The sequence below is a fragment of the Marmota marmota genome, unplaced genomic scaffold (genome assembly GCF_001458135.2).
Source record: "Marmota marmota marmota unplaced genomic scaffold, marMar, whole genome shotgun sequence".
Lineage (NCBI taxonomy): Eukaryota > Metazoa > Chordata > Mammalia > Rodentia > Sciuridae > Marmota > Marmota marmota.
This window is the reverse complement of record NW_025999913.1, coordinates 6,282,876-6,306,956: the sequence shown is the minus strand read 5'-3', so window position 1 is coordinate 6,306,956 and position 24,081 is coordinate 6,282,876. Positions and strand designations below refer to the sequence as shown.

General features: G+C 36.7%; 1 protein-coding gene across 1 annotated transcript in view; it reads left to right on the top strand.

Moving 5' to 3' along the window:
* The window catches only part of LOC125615554, a 209,703-nt gene that overhangs the window by 142,849 nt on the left and 42,773 nt on the right, over positions 1-24,081 (top strand). Inside the window, exon 11 of the mRNA XM_048799711.1 lies at positions 110-323. Within this exon, the coding sequence (XP_048655668.1) occupies positions 110-323 (214 nt within the window). The remainder of the gene's footprint in view (positions 1-109; positions 324-24,081) is intronic.

Genomic DNA, 24,081 nt, shown 5'->3' with positions numbered 1-24,081 from the left:
GTATTAAATAATTTCTGGAATTTGAATTATCTTAGATTTCTGGAAAAAAGAACAAATGAATTAAATAAACAGAAATTGATAAAAAAGGTACAATTTAAGACTTTGAAAGTAAAAGTAAGATTTGGAAGAAGGAAAGACAGATAACAGATGCTTTTATTCTTAGGTTGCACAGTGACTCTTGGATATTGGATGCATTTCAGCGTATCCACAGTGAAGAATCCAAGTTCTTCATTCCCTATGATTTGGAGATTTCCAATCAGGAGCTAAGTTACATAGTAAAAAGATCCCAGCAATGGAGAGGAATCAATGGTGAACGAAGGAAGGTACGTTGATGTGAAGTGGTTTTGCTTTCTGGCTGCACGAAAGAAACTCATTTTGTTTGCATTATCAACAAGTTACATTTTCTTATGTTGTACTTGAAATTACTTATATTGTATTTGCCACTTTCTTTTTTTTTTTAAACAAATCTTTCAATTTCACTTCATATAGTTTTTATTACTCAAAGAGACTAGGTCAGATGGTTCTTATAGTTTAGCACTATTGTTTTCTAAGAGAAACATTTATTAATACATGTGTTTATTTATTAATACCTGTGTTTGTGGGTGTATATGTATTCTGTGTGTACATGTATATACACACATATATGTGTGCATGTGTGTGTATATATATTTCTATATATGTGTGTTCTATATCTATATTTATATCTTTATAATAAAACAGCATAAAGGTTGTGAGGAATATAACAGGAGCTAGTAACAGGGTTTCTGCCTGTGAACTGATGATTGGCTTTAATGTAGCCTTGCATGAACAAGAGGAAGAGACTGTTCTTTTCCACCTCTGGGGCCCTTAGTCAGTCCGCTGGCTTCTCCTCCCTCTTGGTAATATACCTCCCAGGCTTTTTTCTTTTGGCTTTCCTTCCTCCACCAACCTCTTCCTCAGTGTCTTCCAGGGTTCTAATCTGGTTTATTACTCTCCCTACTCTTCATGCTTGTCTTTTGTTAACCTCCTTTCAAAATGTCTTCCACTCTGTTGAAGATTCTCAAATAGGCATCTGGTGATGACACCTCACTTCCTAGCAACTTGATGTTTCCAGAGGGTCATCTCAAGGATACCTAAAATCCAGTCCGGTCCAGACAAAGTTGGTTTCACACATATTATTTAATGAGCACATGCATTTCACCTGTGTCAGGAAGCCACATATTCACACTTTGATAATTTTTGTACATCATACTGTTTCAATTTTTCTAAATTGTGAAGGCCCCAAACTCAAGAGTCTATCTCAATTTCCCTTGTCTCCTAGAATTTTTTTTTTAATTTTTAAAAATGTCTTTATTTTATTTGTTTGTTTATTTTTATGGTGCTGAGGATCAAACCCAGGGCCTCGTAAGTGCGAGGCGAGCGCTCTACCGCTGAGCCACAACCTCAACCCCTCCTAAATTTTTTGATCATTAAGTGCTATAGAATCCACTCTCTTCATGACTTCTCTAAGTCTTCTGCTACTCCATGTATCCAGGCCCACAAGAGCCAACTGCTAAAGAACAGCAATACTTTGCTAACTGTGTCTGGAAATTCATTCTCCTATCTCAGAGGCATTTCTAACATCCAAATGTGACCTTGCCTTCCTCTGTCATAAATTCTTCAATAGCTTTGAGGAAAAAAAAACCTCAAAATTCTTAATATTATGTGATTGCCATTTGATGGGCTTCTTCCCTACATTTTTTGGTCATATCTTCTCTATCTTCATCCTTCCCACCTCTTCCCACTCAGATGCTTTCTAATCAAAGATACAACTGAGTCAAAAATATGAATAATCTGCTGAACCTACCAAACTGTGTCACATTGCTGTACATTTCTTTCTGTTGAGGGAACACCCTTCAAGTCCTCATGTCCTACTAACCACTAGCCAGGACTCATCTCAAGTGTCTTTTCTATGGATCCAACCCAAAGAGCATCATTTCCTTTTTGTTAAAATTTCCTGTTTTTTTTTTTTTTCAGATTCTTGTAGCATCCAACACATAATGTGAGAATTACCCATTCATATGTCCCTCTTTCTTTTACTAAGATCTCCTTATGGAATAAGAGTGACTTCTCCATCCTTATGTCTCTAAACTTCCTTACCTGTTTACTGGCTATTTGTTCAAGACTATATAAAAGAAGGAATGCATGAATAATTGAATATACTTAATTTACCCAGAGAATGAACATATAATGAACCTCATCCTATTCCCTACTTGATAGAAATTTAAACATTAGCTTTTAAAAACTTTCCATATGGAATCTATTAGTATATTCAATATGTCTTAAATTCCGTTTCTTTGATAGTTGACATAAGGGTATAACAGACAAGTCCAAGACCACTATTCCTGAACTGAAACAAAACAAATTTTATTCTACCATATATTTATCCTGATTTCTTCTCTTCAAACATCCTTGACTAACAGCAAGATTTGTAAAGGTCGAAAATTATTGAAATTAATTAAGCAAAGAGCACTTCCTCTCTAAGTTAATTTCACAGTGCCTGGGGTAGGTAGAGTGCATTTATTTCATTATTAAGTTTCACAACATGGAAGTTTAGGAATTTGGAAACAATCCAAAGCTGAGTACCAAAATTATTGGAGTTGAACAACAGCTAAAAGGAAAAAAAAAAACAAAACAGGAAAACAAAACTATTCGAGTATTATTCGAGTATTCATTAGTTCTATGTTAACAAGGGAATGAAGACAGAGACCAAAACAGAGAAGGAGGCAGCTAATATATGTGATAAAAAATTGAATGAGGTTTCAAATTATTTAGTTCCTTGGGTTGAAGATTTATGCTGTTCTTTGTAAACTAATTTGTATGGCCCCTGATGAGCAAGAGTAGAAATCAGGAGGAGAACTCAAACCTTTGAGGGTCCACATTTTTATGTGTACACATTCTAATGGATCAAAGAAAAGATAATTTGATTAACAATTTTTACTTTGATTAATAATTAAACAATTTAATCAAAGTCATTGAGTATATTTTGGCTTAATTCAGTCGGATCTTTGAAGGAAATTTATATGTCTAGATAAATAGCTATTGTTCCCTTTACACAAGTAGAGGCTTAGCTTCCGTCAGAGGTGAGCATCCTGGAGATAATTTATGCAAACCATTTGAAAACCCATTAAATAGCAGTTATTTCTTGTGGTTTGGGGTTATGTTTCTTTAGTATACACAAACTTATATATATCCACTTAAGTTTATGCATCTTCATACTCTGGATATTTGTACCTCAAAAACTTCCTTTGATGATTAATTTCTGTATGTTATTCTTATCAATGCTGTCTTCTGTTTGCTTGTTTGGTTTGTTTCAATAGCAAGCAAGGTTGCCCTGTGGAGTGATCGATATACTGATTTCAAGACATAGTGCCAGTTTGGAAAAAATCATTTATAATCTAAAATGCCAAATTAACAGTAGAATAGGCAGGCATTTTAATACAGAAGTATTTCATGTAAGTAGTCTAGAATTTTAGTGTTCTACAGATTTGATCTAGATGTGTCTCATAATACTGTTAAGCACATGCTTCTTATTTTTATGATCTAGAACAAAAATTGCTTCATCAATGGACACTTTATAATATGCTTTATTTCCTTTTATTAAATTGATAAATGCAAAAGCACAGAACACATTTACAGTATGATGAGAAGTTAAGATTATTGCATCTTATAATTTTTATATTGTTCATACATACAATCTGTCACTTGTGTTAAGATAGTCAGATGATAATTTCACAGTGTTTCAACTATTTTTTTTTTTGATAAGGAAAAGGTCACTTTCAGTAGTCAGAAAAGACATCATTCTATTAAACTAATTTGCCTACATGCAAATTTTGTCATTTTTACCTCATTAACTATTTATCATGGAGTAAAAAAATGTATATATTCATGAAGGGGCAGCTCACAGCCTGATGGAGCTGGAACTAATATTTTGCAACTCTAATGATTTTTTGCATCCTTAATTAGATAGCATAAGGTTGATATGATTAGGTCAGGATGTAGTGTTTTTCATTAAAATACATTTTAGAAGCTGTATTCATAATCTGCCCTTGCAATTAAATAATGAGCCTATGAATTTAATATTATCGACCCAATTATTATCCCATGCAAACGTATACCTTTAATAAATTTGTGCCGTAGGACCTTCATTAGCAACAGAAAGAATGATATTTCTAGATACATAGATTGAATGGCTATGGTTAAACTTATATAATGGTTTTAAATATATCAGGAAGCAAGGCTTCAATACCTAGGCATTTAATTCCAAAATGTGCCTTACTATTTGTTGAAGACTAATTTACATTGTAATTATTTTCTTAAAGAAACTACCACTTTAAAACAGGCTATTGAAGCTCATAAAAATAGCAGGATATTAGGAAGAGATGGAGGGTTAAACCCAGTCATGCATCATGGGACAATAGTGTGTAAATTTAGAGATCCATTCAAGAGCAAAATTGGAAAACATAAAATCTAAAATGTCTATTTCTCAAATGTCTATATTATCTATTAACAATCATTTGCAATTAATGAAGATTATTATTTTGTTGTGGCATGTTAGAATCATTTTTGTTAATAGATGGCTGTACAGTGGAAGAAGGAATTGCCTCTCTCTTGTCATGAAACTGTAAAGGGAAATATACAGAAACAAACCCAGTTTGCTCATTTTTAAATGAGTTTTTACTAAGCTGCTGCTACTATTTTTTTTTTTGTGCACTGGGACAGTGAATACAACAATCGACACCTGGAGTTCATTCTTGATGCATTTTTATTAAGAAGGTTATATACAATTCATGTTTTAATAAAATAATATAATTAAGAAAAACCGAATCTATGTTTAGTAATGCGTTATATAGAGAGGTAAAACCAAGCGTCGTCTACACAGCAAATTGCAGATCAGGTGACTGTAGGACTTCAGTGTTTTTCTAGAAGTATTGCACACTTCTGCTTAGGGAGTGCAGTCAGTCAGGGTAGGGGAAAGCTTTTATGGACATGGAAGGAAAGCGAAAGTCACACAGAGAAAAGGAAGTGTACTGGTGAAGATTTGGAGGGGACACACTCAGACTTTACCATGTGAAAGGAGAGAGAGAGAATAGACACCTGCTGACAGGAAGTATTAAGGCAAATTTGGAAACTAAGGCAATTTGTTTGGGCTGCAAGGAAGGGCAGAAATTTGACCTTGAGCCAGGAAGACTGAGAACTGGAAATTACCCAGTGATGGCGATGGTACTTTTCGGACAGGCCTTGGGAAGCCATTCAGAATTTTAATAAAGAGAAGTAACTCATGTGGGTAAGAATCTGTGTTGTCTTTCTATTGAATTGTATAAATTTTTATTTTAAAGCACTTGTATTTTTAAACATTTTAACGTGCTCTGTTTAGTAGCTAGTCCAATCTGCCACTGTTAAGAGTTGTTTATTCGTGGGAATATCTAAACTCTCCATAGTGCTTTCTCACTCTCCAATTCAGCTCAACTCCTCAGTCACCTCTGAGTTATTCTGCATGTCCCTGAGTATTCATCATGGAGATCTACAGTGGAGGGATGGGCCCAAGGCTCTGAGCACTTAACACACTTAAAGGGACTTGAAAGGAAGGATAAATGACAAAGCCAACATGGAACTTGTTTCAGCCAGCTTTTTTTTGCTGCTATGACTAAACGATTTTACCAGAACAAATACAGAAGAAGAAAAGTTTATTTGAGGGCTCACGGTTTTGGAGGTCTGAGTCCATAAAAGGCCAGCTCCGTTCCTTGGGACTCGAGATGAGGCAGAACATCATGGCAGGAGAGGGTGGTGGAGGGGAGTAGCTCACATCATGGTGATGAGGAAAGAGAAAGAGGGAGACTCCATGCTCCAGATGCAAAATATATGCCCCATGACCATGCCCCAGTCCCACCTCCTCCAGCCACATCCTGCCACTTCAATTAATCCCATCAGGAATTAATTCACTGCTTTGGTTAAGACTCTTGCCACCCAATCATTTCTTCTCTGGACCTTCTTGCATTGTCTCACATGTGAGCTTTTGGGGGACACCTTACATCCAAACCATAACAAACCTAATGGAATTTGAAAACAAGGCTGGACTGTGGGAGTATGTGGAAATGGAAGGCAGGAGTCAGGTGAATCCAAAATGGAAGGTGAGCGAGGATGGAGTGCCTCTCTACAGCAGGTGGGAAGCAAGGACCCAGCTCAGAACTAAAGAGCATCCAAGGTAAGGTACCCCAAGGGGGCACTTCAGTGGCCCAGACTGAATGCTCTTTGGCCCCCTGATTGTGGTTCCAGTGGAATGCTGTGCTCAGCCTTTCTCTGTGGAGAAAGTCATCTTTAAATTGACGAAAAGGCTTTCAACACCAAGTATCAGGCACTGAATTACATTGAATTAGTAAACACAGCATGAAAATATTCTTAAATGATCTTGAAGCATTTTGTTTTTTCTTAATCCAGTATCTATTCTGAATTCTATATTCAGCATCATTTCCTTCATGTACAAACCCAATTTCCAATTCTACATCATCACGAAGACAGTTATTTTTTAAAGATTTTTTTGTGTAAATGTAAATGCTCATTAGAACTACTAATGCTTATATAAACTCCAGTTCATGTGTAATGAAGGGATTGATACTGACCCAACTAATTTAAAAATACAAACCTTAGCTAAAATTAAAAATATATGTATAAGAAAGACATTTTTAAAAGGGTATATAGTCAGGGAAAATGTTCTGTGTTGGTGGGGTGGTTTTGGTTAATTGATACACACTTCCTTTTTATCTCTGAACTTCTGAGATGTTTGTTTATCTGATACCCAATACATTCTTAAGCTTTTGAAAGGTCATTGGGCCCTAGAGAAATTGATCTCCTCTATAAAGTGAAAATCACAGATAAGCAAAGAAAGGACTAACTAGGAACTTTCTGAAGATACCTCAGATGTTTGGGTTGTAAGACTGACAAAGACCTATTACATTTTGCTGAGTACTTAATTCTAAAATCATTTCTATTTGAAGTGAAGTGTAAACCATATGTTTTTGATTCATTAACACTTAATTTGTTAGCATCCCTTTACTGGAGTGCTATATAACAGTCTTTTCATCTTTTTTTTATAAGCTTATATTCCTCAGACACAGGAAATCAAGTTTTTCTAAGAGTAAACAAACTTAGAGACATGAGGAAGCTTTGTTAGTAACACGGCACCTATTAGCTTTGAACTACTTCTGTACTTGCAAGTTTGTCTTTAGAGTTCCCTAAGAATGAGAGATATTTGTAATTAACTGCGACATGATATGCAGCTATTTGATTATTTACTGGATTTTCCTACCATCTTACATTAATTTCTCCTCATGGTAAAATAGTCAACTACTAACATATTAATGAAAAAGTCATTAATAATAGCTATTTAATTGCCATCTTATTTATCTTTATTAATAATGGAAGAGCTACTTATCTTTTAATAATTATGTGATGGGAAATTAAATTTAATGTAAAGCATTAAACAATGTCCTTTTTTTTTTCCTTTGGAAGTACAATGATTTTTACCAGGAACATTGAAAGTCACTTTTTTTATATATCTTACTGGTATTTGAGAAATACAAGTTCTCCAACAGAACTTACATAGACTTTAGTGAGATTAAAATACAGCTTCATTGACACATCATATCTCCTGTTGTCCTTAGTTAATTCTAGTTTTTCTCATAACTACTCCAGGTATTCTTTGGCTTTTAACAGTCACAAAACTTGAGTATATCAATATTGCAAAAATAGCACCATAATACTGCTACCTGCTAAGATAATTCATTTGTTTCATTCTTCATTCTTATATTTTGAGTAATTAGCATCAAAGAGAAGGACAATGAGCTTAGAGTGTAAGTCTTACTTGTTTTTAGAAATGAGGGTGAAATAAATGGCTTTTACCATCATTTTTGTAGGGCAGGCACTATACATGCAAGTTATAAGTTGATTAATTTAATTGTTATAGAAAATATATGTGGTTGGCATTTTTGTTTTATAGATTATACTATAGACTCGGATTAACTTCACTTATCTACTCCTCATTTTTAAATAACCATTTTAAATAAACTAATTCCTCTTTGGAGTATAAATAAAAGTAAGAAAAAACAACAGAATGTTTTCTTTCACATTCTGATGGGAAGATAAATTGGTGAAAAAAATTAGCAATATAAGGAAGTAGTGGGTCACTCACAGTCTAGGCAGGGTGGTATGATGGTAGATTGGATGGAGATGGCATGGACCCATCTTAAGCTTCAGGAGAAGATGACTGAGGAAAGAGATGTTCCCAAAGAATGGCACTTTCATCAGAAAATGAAATATGGCATTTTGGAAATCAGGAGTCTACTATGGCTGAAAGATAACTGATGTGGTAGACATAGGATTCTAAGTCTGTGCCCAATGTCTGGGTTCTACTTGACCCCACCTTTTCCTGACTGGTCTGTCCTGGGGTTAGTGTAATGGTCTGTCATGGGGTAAGTGTAATTGGGCAATATTAAACTATCATTAATCAACTACAGCTCTGTTTTTTCAGTCAGGACCAGCCCCCCCGCCTATTACCTACACCTCCAAATAAGACCCCTGTGCCACCCATCCTACATTCTGTGGCTAGGGCTTCCATTTATCAGGAGAAAGAAATGGCTTCACTCTTTTCATATGCTTTTACTAACTTTTGTAGTACCTTGGGCCTGTGAGACTTCTGAGATGCCTTATACATATTTTAGAAAATCAAGCACAAGACTATGATACGATTACAGACGGGACTATTTTGTCCTTATGCATTATTTCATTGAAACAATTATGAAAATGACTCTACCATGCACAAAAAGGGCAGGAAAAAAATGAATGGCAAACAACGTAGCACCAAATGCCAGATTATCAATTAGTCATTTTCCAGACTTCACACAATTTCACTTAACACACACACAAAAAAACAATTCAGAGGTCAGAATAGTCTTTGAAATCGTAGAAGTGAGGAAAGTAGGGAAAATTAAATTTATCTCTTCCCTTCTCATCCCACCACAAAAAAATCACCCATGCACACAGTGAATGAATAATAAGACCATGTCCTTGGTCCACGTGAAATCCAGACCACACAATTTGACATGACATTTCTACTTTCTGTTACGTCTGAGATTATTTAAAAACTTTACATTCCCACAGCTTACTTATTAGTATCTCATTTCCAGTCATTCCAGAGGAAATGGTGCAAAAAATAATCCATAGCATATTATAAAGTGAAGTAAATAATTAGACAGGGAGAAGAAAGGAATATAAAAGATTGGAAGTTAAATCTAGAAGCTGGGAAAGAAGGACATAAATATGAGAAAATTGCCTGGCATTAATAGGCAGACCAAGTTCATAGGTCAAAATGAGTCATTAAGTATCAGAAAATTAGTGAAAAATACTAATACCTAAATTTGTTTATGTTAAATGTTAAGTTCTTTAATTACCTAGATTACCTAATTCCATTACCTAATATACTACTTTAGGACATTATAAACACAACTTTATATACTGACTTTTTTTCATTTTACCTTTAATCAAATATATTTTACACAGTATTTTTAAATCCTGAAAACATAATTTTCAGAGGATACAGTATTCCAGTGAATAAAACATCATAATTTAGCAATATCTTTATATATTAAGTTTATAATTATTTTATTAAAACATTTAATGTCTAATTATCAAGATTTTTTTAAATCCTAAAAATATTCAAGTTTGCAATGAAGACATAAAACTCAAGCTGACTTCAAACTTGTTCTTTTTAGCCCCAATATCAGAAAATAATAGAATAGAATTGTACAGCTTTGGATAAAATTAACTTTAGACTCAGCCAAATATCTTCCTAAAAGTAAACATTTCCTGATTTATTCAAAATTTGAAGAAGGCTATCATTCACAAATGCTACCTTCCACTATAAAGAAAAATAGTCAAATATGTAACTGATTTAGATATGAATCAAAATTAAGAATCAAGAGTTGCAGCTACCCAATTGTTGGTACTATTTATAAAATATAGACTGCCTTTATAGAATTTTTGACTATTAAAATGGGGTTCAAAAATAGTTATTATAGAGGAAGAATTTGATGTAAATAATAGTGATAAATCAATAATAAACTATTTCTAAAAAAATCCCAAATTGTATTATCAAAATTTGAGGTATAGGTGGGTAATACAGAGAAAAATATGATTATATCTTAGTTGATAGGCATTTATAGGTTTTGACCTAATAATATCTTTTTGGAAAGTAGTTTGACAAATTATTATTTTAGGAATGATCCTATAATTTGACCCAGTAATTTAACTTCAGCGAAACTATCTTAAGGAAAAAAATCAGAAATACAGATTTTAAAAAACTTATTTAAAGATGTTTATCACCATAATATTTAAGGCAATAAAAGGGAAAAAACTAATATATGAGTGAAAACTTGTTACATTTTTATGTGTTTATACATTCAAATGTTTACATCCTTAAAAGTTATGTTTTAGTAGATTTTTACAATGATGTCAAACATACTCTTATTTGAATGTTAAAAGAAATTCTCAGGATGCAAAGCTGTGCTTATACCATGCTTCATCTGGTTACAAAAGCAGACAGATAATTGTGACTGTTGTCACCTCCTTTGATGTAGAAGTGCGGGGATTTATGTTACCTTCTTTGTGCTCTTCCAAATTCCTTACTTTTTTCATAAAAAAAAATATGTATTATTAGAAAGATCTGTACCATCACTTTTTGAAAGAACAAAAAAAAGTATCAGGAGCCATTTAAAATCTTTAAGTCTCTGTCTCATACCACACAGAAGCACGCAATCTGCAGAAAGAGAATGAGCCCGACAAAACTGGCCGTTTGTAAGGTCATGCTCACGAGTAGGCGTGTGCGGCATCACGTCTGCATGCTGTGTGTTGACTTCGTTTTCTCTTTTCAGGCAGAGAGGAAAGAAAGTCAAGGTGAGCCCTATGCTGTAAGAATGCAGGCTAATGTATTCACAGCCAGTCTTCTCGTCCATGCTCCTGGTTGTCAGTTCAGACTGGGAGAAATGTGCTCTGCTTAACTTGGTGACAGAATCCAGTCACATTCTGTTCCTGCAGAGGAGATTGGGTTGGTGGTTCTCTTTGCCCACCTTCTCCCCTTTCCAATTATATGTGTAATTCCGTTCCTTTTGTCAACCGCCAACAGCAGCAGTTGCGGTTTATGCCTTCATTAGGTCCTAAAACACAGCTAAGCCGCTGTGACGGTCCCTGCTGTACATTTGGCAGGATCAGAGTCACATGCCGTGCTCCAAGTGACATGCTCACCATCTCCATTTAGTTCCTGGTTCTGGGGCTGGTCCCGTGGCCTCCTCTCACACAAGCTGTTGGGAAAGTTCTCATTTTCACTGTATAGCCTGTCACCAGGTCAGTCACCGGGTCCCTGGCTTTAGGTCCTTGCTGATTTTGAATTTTTTGATATGGAAAATATGATTCTGGAGTTATTTTGGTGCTTATTTTATGCTTTACCAGCCAAGTAGATTCTGCTTTATCAAAAAGGTCAATATTTCTGGATTTCCCTTAAACACTTGGTTGTATATATTTTCCTGGTAGTTCTCTCCTGAGTCTCTTAAAATTGTCTCAGTCATATATGAAACTTTAAAATTGTAGAAAAGCTTTTTTTTTTGTTATTAGAATGAAGGAAGCCACATGAATCAATTGTTGTTTACAAAAATAGTTTTCTAAACTTTTTATTATTTAAAAAAAATTATGTGAAGTTTTTAGACATTACAAAAGTCAAGAGAATTAATTACAGGGAATTCACTAACTTTGATCAAGAGGTAGCTGACTTTGCCTGGTATGGTGGTACATGCTTATAATATCAGCATCTCGAAAAGCTGAGGCAGGAAGATCACAAGTTTAGAGCCATTCTCAGCAACTTAGCAAGGTCCTCAGCAACTTAGCAAGACACTGCCTCAAAACAAACAAAAAGCCTGGGGATTGGGGATGCATCTCAGTGGTAAAGCACCCCTGAGTTCAACTCTGGTACCAAATAATAATAATAATAATAATAATAATAATAATAATAATAATGAAAAAAATAGAGGTAGCTGACTTCAAACTGTGTTTTCTACATGAGACAACAATCCAATCAGGGATGGAGAAGCCAGTATATATCATACATATTAAGTTCAAATCATAAATATCATATGTTGCCAGAGGAATTTTTAATTGTAAATTAAATTGTTCCAATTGCCATAAGGACAAATTAAAAGCTAATTTCTTGCAATGTCTACAGCCTGCTCTTAATACCTGTAGTTTGTATTTCTTTTTTTTTTTAATTTTTTATTGTGGGTTGTTCAAAACATTACAAATTTCTTGACATATCATATTNGTGTGAGGAGTAAAGATTTGTTCCCAGGGTGTAGGCTCCCTATTTACCTCTCTTATTGTTTCTTTTGCTGAGAAAAAACTTTTTAGTTTGAGTAAGTCCCATTTGTTGATTCTAGTTATTAACTTTTGTGCTATGGGTGTCCTATTGAGGAATTTGGAGCCCGACCCCACTGACTGTAGATCGTAGCCAACTTTTTCTTCTATCAGACGGCGTGTCTCTGATTTGATATCAAGCTCCTTGATCCATTTTGAATTCACTTTTGTGCATGGCGAGAGAAAGGGATTCAGTTTCATTTTGTTGCATATGGATTTCCAGTTTTCCCAGCACCATTTGTTGAAGATGCTATCCTTCCTCCATTGCATGCTTTTAGCCCCTTTATCAAATATAAGATAGTTGTAGTTTTGTGGATTGGTTTCTGTGCCCTCTATTCTGTACCATTGGTCCACCCGCCTGTTTTGGTATTTCTTAACCACCATCTTGTGGCTGTATGTTTTAGAAATAAGTTAAGAATCTCCTTAACAGAAAACCATGGGGATTCCTTAAATTATAGAGAAGAATCTCACAGTGATAAGTAGACCCTATTGTCACAATAGGGTCAACTCAAAATTAGGTATGAAAGTCTTGTTTAGGTAATGAATTAGGTAACTGAATTAGGTAATGAAAGTCTTGTTTCATTATTTTAAAATGTATGTTCTTTAAAAATGGGTACAATAAACTTTAACATCTTTATCAAGGTGTCACATACCTACTAGAACGTTCTAGTTCATGTGGTTTGTATCCTGTCTCTAGATACAGCCTCAGCAACAATGAGGTATTAAGCAACTCAGTGAGACCCTTCTCTAAATAAAATACAAAATAGGGCTGGGGATGTGGCTCAGTGGTTGAGTGCCCCTGAGCTCAATCCCTAGTAACCCCCCTGCCCCCTAAAAAACAATCTCATGTAAATCAGCTTCTCCATTTCTATGTATTAAGAACTTATTATTGATGGCTTTCTGATGTCATTTTATGTTTTCTTTTTTCCCCACAGAACATCATTTCTTTCTGTACCCATTGAAAGCTCTTAAAGTTCTTTATTTCCCCTGTGTCTTCTGGGTATCTGGTTCCTTCCTAATTCTCAATTAGCAACTCTCCTTCATTAATTCCCAAGTGGTGTCAACTGAACCTGAATATGCTGGATGGGGGGTGCTTCCTTGTGAAGAGGGCATTTCTGGCTCTGCTCACGTTTGGCTGGGGCAGTCAGGCTTGAAGAACAGAGAGGAATCACTTGAAGGTTCTCATGAAGTGTCTGTTGGACTTTAGAGACCAAAAAATACACTGTTGCTCCCCCACATCATTCAAGATATCAGACTAACACCTAGGACATTTGAGTTACTCAAAATTTATAAGTAACTTCCAGAATGTGTGATCTTTATTCTTTTTTTTCTTTAAACCCTGAAAAATTTGAGCAGTTTTGCACCACCAACTGCACCCCAACTCCAGGGTAATTTTTAAGGACTTTTCAAGCAAGCTACCTTGTAAACCTCAACCCAGAGTTCAATAATACATGCCAAAAAAAGTTATTAATCATGTCAGATTCTTTTCTCATGAGCCTCATGATAGCTCTATGGTGATCCGTTGTTATATACCATGCAGTCACATCAGCTGAAACGACACTGAAGATGGGGACTGGAAGAGAATAAATTCTGTTATGATAATTGCTCATTTGGGGGCTTTCCTTTCATTTGCAACAGCTTCAGGGTTGTAGGAAATACTGAGTATGGTTTTTACTGAAAATTTCAAAATTTTATATTAGTACTTTTTTCTCTTTCTGAAAAGTATGGAATAATATCAATCTTGTAACATATTTATTATATATATGGGCATACTTAGCAATTTACTATCATCCTCTTAATGACCTTATCTGGAAGAAAACTAATTTTTTTCTCTAATACTTTAACCCACACACTGCTTCATCAGAGTCCATGGACAATCATGAAAGATCAGTACACTTTATTGAAACTTTTACTACAGCTCACGAGGAGCTCCATTTTCACAAACCAATGATACTTCATCACCTTTGAATATAATTCAGCCAGAGCCTGGCTGGAACAGAGGAGCCAGCCCATAGGTTCTGTCCTAAGCACTGTGAAATCTTAGTTCCTGTGTGCAAGACATGCTACATATGCTATTTTGGGTTACTTGATTTATTTTCCAATGCAAAGTAGTTCCCTACTCTTTGCCAAGAATAATTAATTAGTATCAAGTCTAAGCTCTACTAAGGAAATGTAACATTCAATTTTCCCAAGGAATGACATTTCAACAGTTTTTTTGTTTCTTGTTTTCACTTTAGTTTTTCTGACGTAGGGAGCTGCATCCTGAATGGTGTCTATCTGGTAGACTGGATTTGCTGAGAAGACATCCACCTCCTCTCTGCATGAGTAGATAGAGTTCAGAGTAGTGTTTTGCACCTTCACAGTTCAATCAAGTCACCCAGTAGCTTAGGCAGAGGTAATCCCTCCCTTCTCTCCCTGCCTCTGTCCTTCCTTTCCTTCCTTCTTTCCTTCTTGTGAGATTTCCTTTCTTTACTTTCTAATTAATTCTTGCTATTGTGCAGAAATCAGAGATAATACACAATCCTTATGACAAAGACATGGTCAGCCTTTTCTGCTCAGAAGAATACCAGTAAGGACTGACTGTCAACCAGAGGCATTTCCCATTTTCAGGAAGATTTCTGCTAGTGGATTTTTTTAAAGTTGGTGACATAATGACAATAGCAAAAAAAAAAAAAAAAGATCCGAATTAAAGCACTTATTATTAATTGTGTGTTCTAGTCTCCAGACTGAGCCAGTCCTGACATTATTGAATATTCAAGGCAATGATAGATCAAGCTTCTGAGCTTAGGTTTTTTTCTCCTCAGACTGATCATTATTAATTCGGTTGATTAATATATTATGGCCTGTACAGTATAAATAAACTAGTTTTCATTGACAATTGCATCAAAAGTGGCATAAGTACAATTTTCATATGTTCGAAAACAAAAGCCAGAAACATGCATCAAATATTTATATAATTCTTCTCCATTGTTTGTGATAGGAAAGCCTTCCAAACCCCAACTAAATTTATAATTGTTTTCCAGTGACTGATGAAATACAAAAAGTTATAGATGTGATTATAGTGGAAGAAAATGTATATATGCTTGGATTTTGGGTGCGAATCTACTTATACTGGAGAAGTATTACACAAATATATAGATGAGACTATTACCTCCTATGTCAAAGTGATGACGGCATACAAATGAAACTTGGAAGAAGGGAATGTCCTTGCTCTGAGTCTGCTTTATAAAAAGTTTTAAATCTAAAAGATTTTATTTCTACCACATAACAAACACCTACTAGAATATCCCATGGGAATTAGTAGATTTTAACTTAAAACACTAAAAGGAAGAATAATATCCTATATTAATATCAAACACTAAAATCTCAATATTGTCACATTGTTTTATTTGCTCCTAAATAAACTGGTAGCCTAGAAGTTCAGTGATTTTCATGTGTGAGGGACACCAGTCTCCAGGAAGTAACTCACCCTTCTTGATAGGTCCAGCCAGAGTTAGTTAATCCTGGCTGGACTTATCATTAACATTTTCCAGTCATCTTTACACATATAAGAATGGTTCAGGAAAGTAAGACCCTCTTGCCTTTATTTTTATGGTTTTTAGTCAATGATATTTAAGTCAATTACATGATATTTTGCATTCAATTTGAAATCTAGAATTAAGGAGCAATAAGTGACCTGTGCTGGGCCTTCAACACAGCTGTCTCAGTTGGTCTCCTCATACAGCATTAGTCAAGCTTCAAGGAAAGAGCATTCTAGATTATTGTTCTCCTTCAACTTGAAACTATAAAGTTGCTCCAAATACTACTGCTGGTGCACATGGCCTTGTCCTGGGGTGAGATCTAGAGGAGAAATGCTCAGAAGACCTTGGTGACATCCATGGGTAGGGACATCACAGAAGGCCCCCTAAAGGATCAGAGTCACGTATTATCCATCCCCAACTCCTGCAATCCGAATGCAGGGATTTTTCAAAGTCATGTTAATGTGGCAGGTGTCTCTACAAATGTTAGTAAATACAATTTTAAAAGTCATCTTCCTGAAATAAGAAGTCCACAGAAAGTGAAAAACACGTTATTCTGTTGAAAAATTGCAAGACTTAGAATGAGTCGTCAAAGAACATGGCCAGTTCCTGAAAGGAGGAAAACCCATCCTGTGTGATCGGCTGCCTGTTGTCACCTGGAAGAGTCAGTCTCTTACTCACGGTCCAGACCTCGCACAAGATGGACTTGGGAATCTGGGTGGTGGGACTTCAGGCACTTTCTCTCCTCGCCTCTAACCTCCATCACACTCTTGTACGTTTGTGTCAAGAAGAAAACGTGTCACCTCAAATGCTGGTGCGCTGATTTCAAGGCCCAAGAAATAAATGACCCATTAAAATGCATAAAGTCCCCCAGTGCATCTGTTTCCAGCCTGTTTACCTTTAAATATACAAGATCCCTTTAATCAACTGCCACTGTCAAAGGATGCCTGAAAGATTTTTGTCCTCTTTCCAATAATCACCTTTAACATTTCACCTCCAGATACCCCTAGTAAACACATCACCTAAATAAAATCTGTGCATTTGAAACAAAAGCACCTCAGCCCCTTTCCAAGAAGGATGACACTCCTAATTCCCTCCTACGTATATTAAAAGTCTTTCTTTCTATGACAGGTAATGAACACACAGGTGTACACACATCTGCACACACACACACACACGGAGAGAAAAAGAGGGAATGGAAGAGGATACATTGTTCCCTCCTCTGCATCTATCTCCTCTTTTTTCTGTGTCCTTAATTCCACCAGACATAAATCATGGCATAAGCTACAAGCTTGAAAACCTGGGAACTTAAAACCCCTGCTGGCAAGCTCAGGTTTATAGACTCGTTATTTTCATTATTGCTTTGTAAACGACAGCGTTTGAAGCCGTGTGCAGGTTAAATAAAGGAGGGCTGGGGGGTTCAGTTGCTCTGGTGTTGGGAGCGAGGACCTTGAGAAGCTCAATTGACTTTTGTGGATGAAGCAGCAGGATTTGAAACACACTCGCCCAGCTTTCCAGACACAGATGTGGTTTGAGAACGGCCGGGCTGCTGTAGGCACAGAGGATGGTTTTTAAGGACTGCACAGGACAAGGTGCTGAGCAGTAGGTGACACAGTCTGTGAAGTAGATTGGACCTATTGGAGGAGCAAGGACAGCATCAGGTTTAGCGTTCTTTTAAAAAAAAATCTTTGCCCTTAGCTGTCTTGCTTATTTATCATCAAATAAATCACTAATACAATTTCTTTCACAGAAAGGCAACACTCTTAAAAGAAGAACAAAAACCACGTGATTTCAGATTGCTGTGATCCGCTCTTCCATTTTTCCTTTTACTGTTTATTCTCTTCCACTTGAAACAAAAATCAGAGACCTCGGTTTTGCTGTTTTCTTTAAACCGTTTGATGCTAACAAATATACCTATGAAAACTGCAGTGAGCGTTATAAGAGTGTTATAAGACGTAGCGGCTTACTTCCTTTTATAAAATTTTCTCTCTAACTTGGAAAGCCCTTACACTCTCCCATTAAAGAACATCTTCTTCAGCTAAACTGATAAAAGTGCTTTTTCTGGATCTTGATGTAATTATTAATACAACACTGCCGCTACTACTTCTGTAACTACTGTAAATAATTTAATAACACTTTTTCACATCCATGGCTTCAATGATGGCCATAACTCTAGGGGAAACATTTTATTTTCCTATTGAATAATTAAACAAAGGCTTATGAGAGAACCAGGACTCCGACGGGGTTTCCAATAAGAGGCCAAGCTTGGACTAAGAAGCAGCTCTCCAGAGTGAAGTATCTACGTTCTCTTTTTCTCAGCTATTTGAATCTGATAGTAATATATGATACAACATGAAGGTACATTTCACAAAAGACATAAGGACAGAGATCCGTAGTTTATTGAATCTGAGAGTTTAAACTATTGAATTGGAACTCTTAAGTTCATTTAAATATAAAAGTGAGTTTTTCAAATAACTTTGATTAAGTTACAACCTACCTTTAAAAAATATTGAATATATCACATGCCACAGTATATGAGCATACCCCAAGAAGATAACCATTTCTAAATCACATTCCTAACTTGAAAGAACATAGAGTCCTACAGGAATAGATAGAATGTGTAACATTAAAATATAGAAAACAATTTGAGGTGAGTATTAATGTAAGTAATGAGACAGTTATTAATGTGATAATGCATTCTGTAGAAATTGAGGCATCAGAGACTATATTAGACGCGAGACAGCTGGTATAAAAGAGAAATCTTTCATACTTCATATACAAAGATATGAAAAATTTTGCTCTATATGTGTAATAAGAATTGTAATGCATTCCGCTGTCATGTATTTAAAAAAATAAAATCGATTAAAAAAAAAGAGAGAGAAAAATTTTTTTAAATCCCACAAATATCCTGTAATAGTTTTACCATTGAAAAGGTCATTTCTAGGGCTGGGGTTGTGGCTCAGTGGTACAGCGCTCGCCTAGCGTGTGTGAGGTGCTGGGTTCGAGCCTCAGCACCACATCAAAATAAATAAATAAAAATAAAGGTATTGTGTCCAACTACAAGTAAAAAAAAAATTAAAGATAAAAAGAAAAGGTCATTTCTAGACACAGAACAGTTGAATTGTGTGACATCTGCAGGGTCCTCAAAGTTGTCTTCCCTTTGAGGGGTTAAACTGAATTATGGCTACTACTACTTCCCCCTTTCCACTGTTCCAAGAAGCATGGAGAGATTCCTCTTTCTCTTGGCTATCTCAAGGGCAGCCCAAGAAGGCCTGACGTTATAAAAGAACTTGTGAAATACTCAGAACAACAAGGAAGCAAAGTGACAATGTAAAAAGGTTCCAGCTTACAAACAAGTTTACGACCCTTCCATGGCTAATGACTCCGTCACAAGTCCTTGCCCTATTAAACATCACCTTGCAGACACAGCTGCCACACCGCCACTTCTAAGAGCCCGTATAATTTTTAGGAACTTCCTACTTCCTTGCTATTTAACTCCCAGTTTTCTTCTAAGCAAAGGAAACCCTTTACAACCCGTGAGACTGAAAGCGATCTCCCAGGGTCCTTGAGTATAGCAAAGGAGGATCTGTATTGAGTTCACTTTCTGGTCTGAGAGACACCCCACCCCCCACCCCGGTTGATTCCTGTAACTACCGTGATTGACAGGCTGAATAATCTGAATTTGGGAAGAATTAAGTTCTCTTCTTCTGAGACAGAATGATCCCATGACAAAGCTCAGTGATATAGCAAGGCACCGAAGCCTGTATGACATTTCTATGATAGTAATTACATATTTAATAATACCAGGAAACAGAAAGTGGGGAGGAGGCTTATCATGCTACTGGGTCTTAGTGAGGGTACAAAGTGAAGAAATGATAAGACTTTAGTATGCTACTGAAATGATAAAAATGATCAGAGGGAGGAGGTACCTCCTATTTACTTATTTTTTAATTCTTTTTTCCCCACATTTTTATTGGTGCATTATAGTTGTCCATAGTGATGGGAGTTATTGTTACATATTCATACATGCACATGGTATAACCATATAACTTCACCAATATCACTCCCCTGCATGTCCCTCCTCCCACCCCGTCACCCACCCCCGATTCCTTTCCTCTGCTGATCTTCCTTTGATTTTCATGAAATCCAGGTGCCTCCTAGTTAACATGACAATTTCAAGTCTCTTTGATTTCTTAAAATATAATCTTATTTTGCCAAGGATACGAAAAGTGCCTGCTAATGAGTCTTAAACCAGCGTGCTTCTGAATTAAAAGAATGTGAAACATGGGGAGGCAGTGGCTTTAGACCAGGTCATCCCTCTTTCCAAGAGGCATCAGGTTGCTTACAACATCAATAAACTTTCTTCTTTAAAAGAATTTAGTCTGCAGGCAGCAAATAAAATTTTATTTTTCCCTCACATATAAAATGTATCCCAGACAGACCACCAGCCCGTAGTTTATAAAACCCCAAGTGTTCCCCCAACCCCCAAGGAAAAAACCTCAGGGTTTACTTGATGTTACAAGTCAGAATATTAAAAGTCACATGAAGGAATGAGATTCTATCAACTGGTATTCACAGAAGGAGGCAGAGAAATAGGAGACCTATGTATTCTCATTATTTGTACTTGATATTTGGAAAACCTGAAAAAAAAATAAGATGATGCTTATCAAGAAAACTTCCAAGGTGCTGGATATTTGACAAAAGTTCATGAAGAAACCAATCATAATTACAAACAAGTTTATGATCCTAAACTTGTGACTCCGTCACAAGTTCTTGTCCTGTTAAGCATCACCTGCAGACATAGCTGCCAAAATACAGGTCATAATGTGATTTTGAACTAGGAAGAGAAGTCTGAACTATCCATAATATCAAAGTTATATCTGAGAAACTATATATATTGTCCAGATTATTTGGGAAAAAAAAGTCTTCAACCTGTACATCTGGACCCTTGCATTTGGGGAGGAATAGTGACTATGATGAACAGCCATGCCTAGGGGCTTCACTTGGATTATTATTTGGTTCTCTTTTTTTTATGCTTTGGATCTGAAATGTCCCCCAAAAGTTCATATGTGGAAGGCCTGATGCCCGAGACAGCAGTGTGGGGCTACTGGAAACTGATTGGATCTATAAAGGTTATGATCTCAAAAACTTTCTGATAAGTGAAAGAAAATGTATGCACAATATCACTGTGTGAGACAGAATTCTAAAACAACTGTTAAGATTATACCCCCTCATGTGCATGTCCTGTGCAATTTGTACCTTTGAGTTTGAGATGGACTGGTGAGTATAAAGGGACTCATCACTCCAGTGATTAGGTTGAATTGGGTGGGATAAAGTGAAGAGATTATGCAGATGTAACTAGATTGTTCATTAGAGATTATTCCAGTGGGCCTGTCCTAATCAGGTGAGCACTTTAAAAAAGACAACAGGAAGTTCAGTTCTTCCCTGAAAGGAGAGATTCAAGGTGGTAGATATTCCCCTACTGGCAGTGATAAAACATGTCGTGAGTCACCTATGGAGGAAGCCATGTGGCAATGACCTGAGGAGCTTGAAATAGTCTCCTACAGACAGGCACCAAGAAAACAAAGACTTCAGTCCTACAACCACAAAGAACTAACTTCCTCCAAAAACCTGAATGAGTTTGGAAGTGATTCTTCCCTAGACAAGCCCCAGATGAGAACATAGCCTGGGTCACACCTTCATTGTAGTCTGGTATGATCCACAACTAGCTTGGATGGCTGCCCTACAGGAGCTGTGAGGGACAAAATACGTATTGTTTTAAGCTACAGAGTCTGTGATCCTTTGTTACACAGTAATTCAAAATGAATATAGTACATATTGTGTCATTATATTTATATGAAATGTCTAGGAGAGGTTTCCAAAACCCTTAGATAAAAATATGTAGCTGTGAATTAAAAAACAAACAAACAACAACAACAACAAAAAACAGCCCTACCTGATGAAGAGAGGAAGAAAGAGGGAGTGTGTGTGTGTGTGTGTGTGTGTGTGTGCGTGTGTGTGTGTGTGTTGGCGGGGGGTAGATTGTGTGTGAACTGACATAACTGTGAGCCTGATACCAAGTTGCACATATGTGAAACAGACTCATAGAGCTCCAGCAAATCCTCAGTTTGCATCTCCATGATATTTAAAAGGTCAAGGACACAGTTCAAAATTACTCAATGTACATGACCCAGCAAAAGCTGACCAATTCTCAAGGGAAAACATAACCGACAGATACTAATCTTGAGGTGACTCAGGTGTTGAAAAGAATCTAAATCACTGTGTGGACCATGCTTTGTGGAGTAAAAGTAACCTCCTTAAAATAAATGGAAAGATAGAAGTTTTCAGTAGAGAAGAGAACAAAATGAAAAATGCTGAAATTTTTATGTATAAAGAATAGATGCTTCTCAGCTTTAATAACAGCCTTGATATGTCAGAGGAAAGAGCAGGTGAATTTGGAAATGGTGAAATAGAAGAGCAAAGCCAGGGGTCGTGGAAGGTAATGACAGAAACTCAGAGGGAACACTTAGCATCAGTAAGAGCCCCTGGGCCGCCTCTGCACCTTGATCAAGCAGAAACCTGTATCATGAATGATATCAGCTGCTGACCTCAACAGGACACGCAGTAACAGGAAGTAAGGGGGATCGACACAAAGACCAGAGGACATGAGAGGATGCCAATGAGGAGCTTTGTCATCACCCACGGTGTCTTCTAAAGCTCTCTGAAGGAGCTCTTCTGAAACAGGGGCAGAGAAATCAGAGAGTACATTTTTACGAATGAGCCTTTCCAAAGGGTCTCATGAACTCAGTTGGATGGCTTGGATGAATTGAAGATGTGAAAGAAGGAGTGCAAACCGCTACTCAAATGCTGGCTCTCAGCAGTGGGTGGATGGTGACAGGCTGTTTATGGAGGTGATGGGAGATGCTGTTGGGGAACCTCTGAGGAACTCCTGTTTCAAAGGACTGGGGTGGGGTGGAAATCAATAGCTCTATCCCAGCCCTGTTAAATTTGAGATGCCTAATGGTGCCTGTGCACAGATGTCAAATAGGCTGCTGGGTACAAGTTCTATAGCTGGCCTAAGAGATCTAGAGAAGCAGCATAAATGCTACAGTCATCTTTGCAGAGATGGTATTTGAAATCCAGGCAGAGAATATCAAGAGAGGGTTGAGGATTTGCAGGTAAAGTCCCCAGTCCTGTGGACAATGTTTAGAGGTCTTCTAAATGAAAAGGTACAAGCCAGGGGCCCTGCTTAATGCTCCAGTGACTATTAGCGTATCTCCCCTGGAAAAGAAGTTAACATTTCTAAGGTCTTTATTACAACCTAGTGTCAGGATGCAAACTCAGTTGAGAGAACTAAGAGAATGGAGAACCCGTGTGATTTAGGCAATACTTTAGGAGAGAAGAAACGGGGAAAGTATTATCAGACAGACTCTGAGAATCAGATGTGCACATTCTGTTTCCACCAGAACTTGATGAATCTGGGACAAAAGCTCCAAATTGAACAGCTGGAGTCTGATATCCATCATACACACGGTGGAAGCTGGCGCTCCCGTAGCTTTTCAGCCCATGTATTAATAAGTCTTGGGGATGCAAAAGGAGAAAATTCAGTTACGATAATGTTGTGCACTTGTATGTGGGATTATGGATCCTTAATGTTATTGTCTGTACTGATGTTTTTTGGACCAGGAACAGGCAGCTGGCTCTCTGTGGTTTTCCAAGAAGATATCCACCTCACCAGGCCATCACAGTGAGGAAAATTTTAAATGCATAAATGAAGACAGATCATTTTCCCAGTCCCATTGTGTCTCTTTCTGGTGCTTTTGCCCCGAGATTACACAAATGGATGGTTTTATGGCTACCGAACGTAGCACAGCTGTAGATGCAATATATAATACAACAAGAAATTGTTCAGAAATGGGAGGGGGGTATGGAAACATTATCTATGTAATGCTGTCAAGTTCAAAGTCGGCATGTGTCACCCTACCCCATAGAGCACACATTGGTCATAGAAGTTGGAAATACCCTAGAGCCACTTTTGAATTATGGGCATAATGCCTTAGAATATTCTTGGCATTGCATTTTTGCTTTGTTT